The 8,163-nt window shown below is 35.0% G+C and overlaps 1 protein-coding gene across 1 annotated transcript; it reads left to right on the forward strand.

The window, feature by feature from the left end:
* The first annotated feature begins 1,813 nt into the window (after positions 1-1,813).
* On the forward strand, positions 1,814-5,596 carry LOC137717586 (cytochrome P450 734A1). Its single transcript, XM_068457001.2, has 5 exons — positions 1,814-2,339; positions 3,328-3,551; positions 3,638-3,879; positions 3,983-4,364; positions 4,615-5,596. The coding sequence occupies exons 1-5, from the start codon at positions 2,054-2,056 to the stop codon at positions 5,089-5,091; spliced, it is 1,611 nt and encodes a 536-aa protein (XP_068313102.1). The 5' UTR covers positions 1,814-2,053; the 3' UTR covers positions 5,092-5,596.
* Positions 5,597-8,163: the final 2,567 nt, after the last annotated feature.

Here is an 8,163-nt window from a genome sequence, read left to right on the forward strand (position 1 = left end):
CTAGATTGGAAAAAAAATAAGTGTGCAAAAAAAGTCTTGATTTGGTTATCATTATTTTCAACGTCAATACAGAACTATTTAAGAACATGGGTTATAATTATTGAATAAGATCATAGAGTTGACTGATCAATAACTTTAACAAATCTTTTTCTTCGTTGTTTGTAAAAAGAATATAAACATGTTGTGGGGCTCATAATTTTAGTTTAATCAAGAAACCATACAATACAACAATAAATGTTGTGAAAGTTACATATTAATTGCCACGTCACTATGTTTTTGTCAATCCATGAATTTTGAAATCAAGACTTAATCCAACAGTAAAAATTCAAAATCACTAAATCAAATGATTATATATGCTATCGTGTAATTCTACATAGGAATTAGGTGATGAAAATTTTCTAATTAAATCCTTAAATTATGTAAACTTCCAAAACTCAAGTCAAATGGAATTGCAACATATAACGAAATAGCAATAAAGAATAGAATGATGTTATCCACACACCTCTTTTTACCTTTCAAACATTCATCTTAATTTCTAAGCATTAAATCGAATAAATTGAAGATGATCAAATGACATAAATGAACATAGGAGATATGAAAGGTAAAATAATGTGTGTGAATATAACCACTTTAAAAAATATAGTAAAAAATATAACGAATCAAGAACTTCTTTAACTTAGTAAAGCAAGCGTCATCCCTTTTATAGGAGAAACGATTAGCAGTTCTGCATTAGTTTTTGTATTAGAATATATATTGGTGGGAGAGAAATATCAAATATAAAATCATAACGAAAACGTCTTATAAGCCTGGAACATTCCTACGTTAGAATGTTCAGAGCTATACGTGTCATTATTTTTCAAAGAAAAGTAAAAGAAAGTTGTGATATTTTCAATAAACTGAAACATTTCATATGGAAAGAAGGAGAAATAGAAATTGACAGTGGAAAACGAGTGGAGGGATATAATAATACTAATAGAAAAAGAAAAGGGCAACATTGTAGGAAATTGAAACATTAACAAAAAGCTTGTTGACCCTTACGCTTCCAATGGCGCCCCCTACGCCGTTGGCCTTGCTCTTGCATATATCCTCCTCTCTCCCTCGTAAATTAAAGCGTATGCTTTTAAAATAATTGAACGTATTTTTAATGATATATTTTTGAAACCAATTCTTAGTAAAATGTAAATGAATCTTGAAAAAACACTTGAAGTGTTTTTGAAACCTAAAAATATTTTCACAAAAAACGTTTTAAGTCATTTTAAAAAGAGCATTACTTGGTTACTCAAAGATGAGTAGGAACTCTTACTCAAAACTTTTAGTATTTGAAACACAAAGATTTGTGCATATAATCAAAACCGTTTATATTATCAATCACATTGTAAAGATTATCTCTACAAAAAAAAAAAAAAAAAAAAAAGAATTAAAACTAAGATCGTTTAGCAAATGTATTCTAGCAAATATATAGACGGTTCGTAATGCTTTTACCAATTTCGTTCATTTGTTTTTATACAGTTTGATGAGTAAACAACCTTAGTTTTAATTGATTTTTTGCAGAGAGGATCTTCATAGGTGATTTATAATATGAATGATTCCGATTATAAACACAAAGTTCTATAAATTGGTAACGAATAATTTTGAGTAGAAGTTCCTACTCATCATTTGAGCAGCCAAATATTGTTCTTTTAAAAATACTTTCAAATGAATCCTAAAACAATAAAAATGCTACTCTTACCACATCTCTAACAGAGATGAAACTGACATGTTTTAATGGACCCAACTTCTATTAGAAGAGTGGTACAAAATATGATTGGAAAATGTGATAATTAATTGTAGCGTTACTCTTAAAACAATCCCTCTCCTCTCTCTCTCTCTCTCTCTCTCTCTCTCTCTCTCTCTCTCTCAGCTTTTTGTAGTATTAAAACCCCAAAAACCACCCAAGAAACACTATAACAAGTAAACAGCAGCACAAGCACAGCAGGTAAAAGAAGCAAAGCAAAGAAAGGCTGCTTCACTCTCCATACTAAGGAAAGGAGAGCGGTTTTATTAGAACGTTAGGATGGAGCAGGAGCTCTTCTTTTCGTGGCTCAAATTTGTTTCCATATCTTTAATGGTGTTGGTTTTTTCTCTGAGGATGGCGGTGGTTCTCTGGTGGAGGCCCAGAAAAATTGAACAACATTTTGGGAAGCAAGGGATCAGAGGACCCCCTTACCGTTTCTTCATTGGAAATTACAAAGAACTTGCCGGCATGATGATCAAGGCCTCCTCTCAAACCCTTCCTTCCTCCTCTCACCATATTCTCCCTAGAGTTCTTCCTTTTTACCATCACTGGAGAAAAATCTATGGTACTTCCTTCTCTCTCTCTCTCTCTCTCATTCATCATTTTTGGTTCCTTGTTTTGAAGTCATTTCAAGTTTCAGCAACTGGGTTTTCAATTGTTTGGCTTGTCATCATTTCTCTTGTTTTTTTATACAAGCAATATTGAGGGAGGGGGATTCGAACTCAGACCTCGAGTGTAAAAGAAGAACGCTATTAAACATTTGATCTACAAACCATTTCTCATCCTTTCTCTCGTTTTAAAACCTTTAAATATTTGGATATTGCATTGACATGTTTGGATCTTGGCCTTATGTTTTTCTTGAAAATCATTAAAGTGGCTGTTGATGTGTGCTATCTTCTACTATACATGATTGTTCCTTTACCTTGGTTTTGTGATGCTCAGAGTTTATGGCTTTCCGAAAGGCTTTTTTTTTTTTTTTTTTTTTTTTCAGTTTTGGGTACTTCTCCTGAATCCTTTTTCAGGCTTTCTTTCCGTCTGAACTTGGATGCTTGATGTTGAAGTTGAGATTTTGTTCTTTTCCGCAACTTTTTTTTTTTTTTTCCCATTCATTTCCTTTAAAACCTCCTTGGTAACAATAATCTTGTTAATGTCCTTTTTTGCCCCTTTTCAAAGTGAAATATGATGAAAAATGTTCAACTTTTTGCGGGAGTAAAGCTTTCACTATTTTTTTTTCAGTTTTCCATGTCTTGTTTTCTTTTGTTTGTTTTTTTGGAAGGCTTGAGTTTCCCAAATGAACTTGTATTTTTCTGTTTTGTATTGTTTATAGCTTCGTTTTGAGTTGTCTTCTTCCTTACTTTCTTTTGTTTTTGCTCTCTTTGTAGGGACTACATTATACATCCTTATAATTACTCCTCCATTATTAAATTTATTTATTTATAAAAAATTCAACCTACATTTTATTCGGTTACGTTCAAAGATTTTGAATCCTGAAATTTTAACCACATAATAATTACTTTACTGTTTTTTAATTTTCTCCAATATTGTTACCGCAGGTGCAACATTTCTTGTGTGGTTTGGACCTACAGTTCGACTCACTGTTGCTGATCCTGATCTAATTAGGGAAATATTTACCTCGAAGTCAGAATTTTATGAGAAAAACGAGGCTCACCCGCTTATTAAAAAGCTGGAAGGTAATGGCCTCCTCAGTCTCAAAGGTGAAAAATGGGCTCGCCACAGAAAAATTATTACCCCTACCTTCCATATGGAGAATGTCAAGGTAAATATTTATTTAACTCCCTAATTATTTTTTATATTTACTTAATTATAAGAAAATTATTTGATTGAAACTATAACTCATTTCAGTTGTTGATACCGGTGATGGCAACAAGTATAGTAGACGTGATGGACAAATGGTCAGCAATGTCCAGCTCCGGAGAGGTAGAGATTGAAGTTTCCGAGTGGTTCCAAAACCTAACTGAAGACATAATTACCCGTACGGCGTTCGGAAGCAGCTACGAAGATGGAAAGGCCGTTTTCCGGCTACAAGCTCAGCAAATGGCGTTTGTTACCGATGCTTTTCAAAAAGTTTGCATCCCCGGTTACAGGTAACGTATATTAAAACTCCCTTGTGCATATGTACGGCACTTCACCTTAGCATAACCGCCGGCGGCGATACTTAAAAGGTTAAAATTTTAATTCGATTTTCAGATTCCTGCCCACAAGAAGGAACATAAATTCTTGGAAATTGGACAAGCAAATTAGGAAGTCGTTGATAAAGCTGATCGATCGACGGCTAGAGAATTCGAACTGGGGCGACAATGTGCATGATAAATGTCCAAAAGATTTGCTAGGTCTTATGATTCAGGCCTCAAATTCTTCCCCTTCTTCCAACATCACTGTCAATGACATTGTTGAAGAATGCAAGAGCTTCTTCTTTGCGGGAAAACACACCACATCCAATTTGCTGACATGGGCAACGGTTCTCCTAGCAATGCACCCACAGTGGCAGCTACAGGCACGTGACGAGGTGCTGAGGGTGTGTGGATCACGTGACATACCCACAAAAGATGATGTCGTAAAGCTTAAGACGGTAAGCCAAACAAAAGCTTTGGATAATGTTTTAATTAGGACGGAAATCGTGTTTTGTCTCTTGTCCCATGTTTGTTTCCTGAAAAAAACAAACGGCCACCTTTTGCTTTTTTGTTACATGTTTAGATTGAAAACATCCACCGGCAGCATAGTCATTTGCACATGCACAAGTTAGGCACCGAGGGCATTTCAGTCATTTCGCACTTTTGATTTCGAACTTCTATTTACGGGGCAAATGATATGGTGTGCAGCTGAATATGATCCTCAATGAATCACTACGATTGTACCCACCTGTGATCGCGACGATCCGGCGGTCGAGAACAGATGTGGAGCTCGGGGGATACAAGGTCCCACGTGGGACCGAGCTTCTGATTCCGATCATAGCCGTCCATCATGATCAGAGCATATGGGGCAATGATGCGAAGGAGTTCAACCCGGGACGGTTCGCGGAGGGTGTGGCGCGGGCGGCCAAGCACCCGGTGGCATTCATTCCATTCGGGCTTGGGGTCCGCACATGCATCGGGCAGAATCTAGCGCTGTTGCAGGCAAAACTAGCCCTTGCCATCATGCTTCAACGCTTCTCTTTCAGGCTGGCCCCCACCTATCAACATGCACCTACGGTACTGATGCTACTTCACCCACAATATGGTGTACCCATCATTTTCCAACGCCTACCACAACATGATCAGGGTCAAGATCAAGATCAAGATCGAAATCAAGGGCCATGATCTCTTATTGTCACTATGCAATACCAGTCATTTGCGTGTGAGTGAGCCGTATGGTTGGAAGTGAATTGACCGAAATACCCTTTTGGCCTTTTTTTTTAATTTTTTTAAGTCCTTTCTTTGTCTTTTTGTGCTGGGTTTCCTTAAAATTATGGAAGCTAAGCTTATTAAGGTCAAAGGTAATATCTTAAGAGAAAGATGTTGCACTCCCTTTCATCTAGCTTTTTACTGACCCTCATGACCATGGTTTTCTTACCAAAGGGGAAAGGGAAAAAAACTAACCCTGGCGTGTAAGCGCTTTTTATTTTTTTTTTATTTTTTTTTTTATTTTCCTGAATTTAATTAGGAATTAGTGAATTCCTAACAACTAGGTTAGCTTCCTTTCTCTATTGTTTGTATGTAATGTATATTCCGATCTCTTTTATTCTACAAGGGTTGTGATATCATTCGCATCAATGCACCTTAGTTGGTTACATATCTCTGCCTTTGAAGAATTTCACTTTTTTCACATTGAATTTATTGGGCAATTTTTGAATGTGGGCGTAGTTATATTGATCAATTAAAGCATGTGTTATCTTTTATGCACTCGAGTTTGAATATACTTTTTACATTTCATATTAGTTTAACGGTAGAGTTTTCAGAAGTTGTATATGTTAAACTCATTTCGAAATTTGGGAGAAGCAAGTTGGGTTGATTGGAAAACAAGTTGTTGGAACCCAAACAAATGTATTGATGTATGTTACCAATGCAAAGTTATGTGCGCATTAAGATTTGCATATTTCATGGCTTACTCTACAGCAGGCTGTATAATATATGCTATTCTAAATGGGAAATGGCTACCAGTTATGATGAGAAACCCAATGTAATTATGTCTAATAAAATATTATGCATGCATGAAGATTTGTTATAACACCATTTGGGGCACCTAATAATTTATTCAAAATTTTGAGTCCATGTTGTTAGTAGTAGCAAGCATTAGGAAACAATATTGCTCACAATGAAACAAGTTTTTCCATTTTACATGCATAAGAAAAACTTGTATATTATGTGATGAACATTAGGCGCTGAAATACTTGACCCTTGAATTATTTTTTTTTCTCCGAATTTTCAAAGAGAATTGTTATTGACACTTCAAAATTCTCATTTTGCACTCTAAATTATATATATATATATATATAATATTTGTAAGGAGCGCATAATGAAATTTTTGGAGTGCCAATAACAGTTCCTTTTAAAAAAGAGGTATTGGCCGATCCCCCCTCCTCTCGGAACTTGTAAGAAGCTGCTAATTTCTCCCTGTACTTTGATTTAAGCCAATTACCCTCCTCAATTTTTGTAACTGACCAATTTTACACTTGAATTTTAATTTTTGCTAATTATCCCCATGAACTTTTAAAATTGGCTAATTTCCCCCTTGATTTTTAATTTCTCTCCAAACCCTGAACACTAAAATTCAAACAAAAAGTGTACAAGTGTACTAGATGAAGAAGAAGAAGAGAAAAAACAATATGTTGTCTACAGTATGGATAAAATTACCTTTATGCAATCATAAAATTAAAATTCAATAGGGAAATTGACCAATTATAAAAGTGCAGGGGATAACCGACTAAAATTAAAATTCAAGGAGAAATTGGCAAATTATCAAATTTCAATGAGTAATTGGCTAAAATTAAAGTTCATGAAAAAAATTGACTGCTCCTTGCGAGTTCAGAGAAAAATTCGACAAATACCTCTTTAAAAAATGTATGTACTATTAATTTTTGGTGTTACTAACAACGCAAGGACAAATGCAGCACCCAAGGCATGAAATATTGTTTTAAAGCAAATTAAGAGACTGCAATCCAGCATGCAAATGCACTTTTTCGATACATTCTCCTTTATGGGGTTTAGGGCTTTTTAGTTGTAGTTTAGTAAGGAGTAAGATTTGAGAGAAACCAAACCTTTATTTTTGTATTACTTTTTGGGATCTTCTCATGCTCTTGGAAGGTAGCCTCTCTGATTTTTGGGGTTTGATGGTCCCCATGGAAGCATGTGGTTTTGAGCTACAAGTAACAAATCTCTCCTCTTTCTGTTTTGCTGTATAATTTTTAGCTTTTTGTTAAAGGAATCAACAACAGCATGCCAAGAGGCATGTGATCTCATTACTCATCCCTAATTGCCTTATTATATCATCCATAATTTTGAAATTCACGAATTAGAGGAATGTTAGCAATTTTCTCAATTGAACATTCTTATTCTACAATATTGCATGATGATTCAAATTTATATGTCACTCTTTGAAGATTAATTCTATCAAAATCAACAGATTCTAAAATCGTTTAGCATCTAACGGTTATCTAATAAATAGATAAACCATGTTCTTCAATTAAACACTGAAAATTTAACTACGTTCATTAAACATTTAAACAACTTATGATTGAATTGATTTTCTTGGGGTTGAACTAGAACATAAACGATTTCAGTCACCGTTCAACATTGTAGAATTAGATAGAAAATTGAGAAAGTAGAACAAAAGAGTCTGACCAAGAAGGTCGGTAGCATACTAGCATCAACACCCAACCAAACCCCCCACCCCCTCAACAACAAAAAAAAAAATCACCTCTCTGTCTCTCTCACTGCACGCAGAACTGACAACTTTGTATTAGGACACAATTGGAATTTACATTACTATGTACATTGTAATCTGATTATTCTTCCTTATCACAACGATTATCTTAAAATTCGTGCTGCAAGGACATGAAGAACCATTATTATGTTATGTGCATTTCTTATTAATCTTGGTGAGGTGTGCTTCCTTTGCTTGCTTTCTATCTGATTCTTCATTAACTTTTTTCCCAGTTGTTTAATCTGTAACACGATTCCCCTGATTAAAAGTAATCCATGTCCTAATCTTAAAATGTTTAAATTTAACTTTTCTTTCATAGATTAGAGGCTTCTTTGTTCACTTGTACTTCGTCCTGAGCATGCTTCCCACATTAACATCTAGGGCACTGTCTCCCCAGCTTTGCTAGGCGACAAAATCAACACTCCAATGACTGATGGCTCCATCTTAAAAGGTCAAGCTACATTTGTGAA

Source organism: Pyrus communis, chromosome 15, assembly GCF_041283825.1.
Source record: "Pyrus communis isolate YQ-2024b chromosome 15, ASM4128382v1, whole genome shotgun sequence".
Lineage (NCBI taxonomy): Eukaryota > Viridiplantae > Streptophyta > Magnoliopsida > Rosales > Rosaceae > Pyrus > Pyrus communis.

What these genes read in the sequence shown, in the direction of transcription:
- LOC137717586 (XM_068457001.2), top strand. Translation starts at nt 2,054, where the DNA reads ATGGAGCAGGAGCTCTTCTTTTCGTGGCTCAAATTTGTTTCCATATCT. An exon ending in TCACTGGAGAAAAATCTATG is followed by an intron (nt 2,340 to 3,327) that starts GTACTTCCTTCT and finishes TTGTTACCGCAG; the next exon opens with GTGCAACATTTCTTGTGTGG. An exon ending in ATGTCGTAAAGCTTAAGACG is followed by an intron (nt 4,365 to 4,614) that starts GTAAGCCAAACA and finishes TATGGTGTGCAG; the next exon opens with CTGAATATGATCCTCAATGA.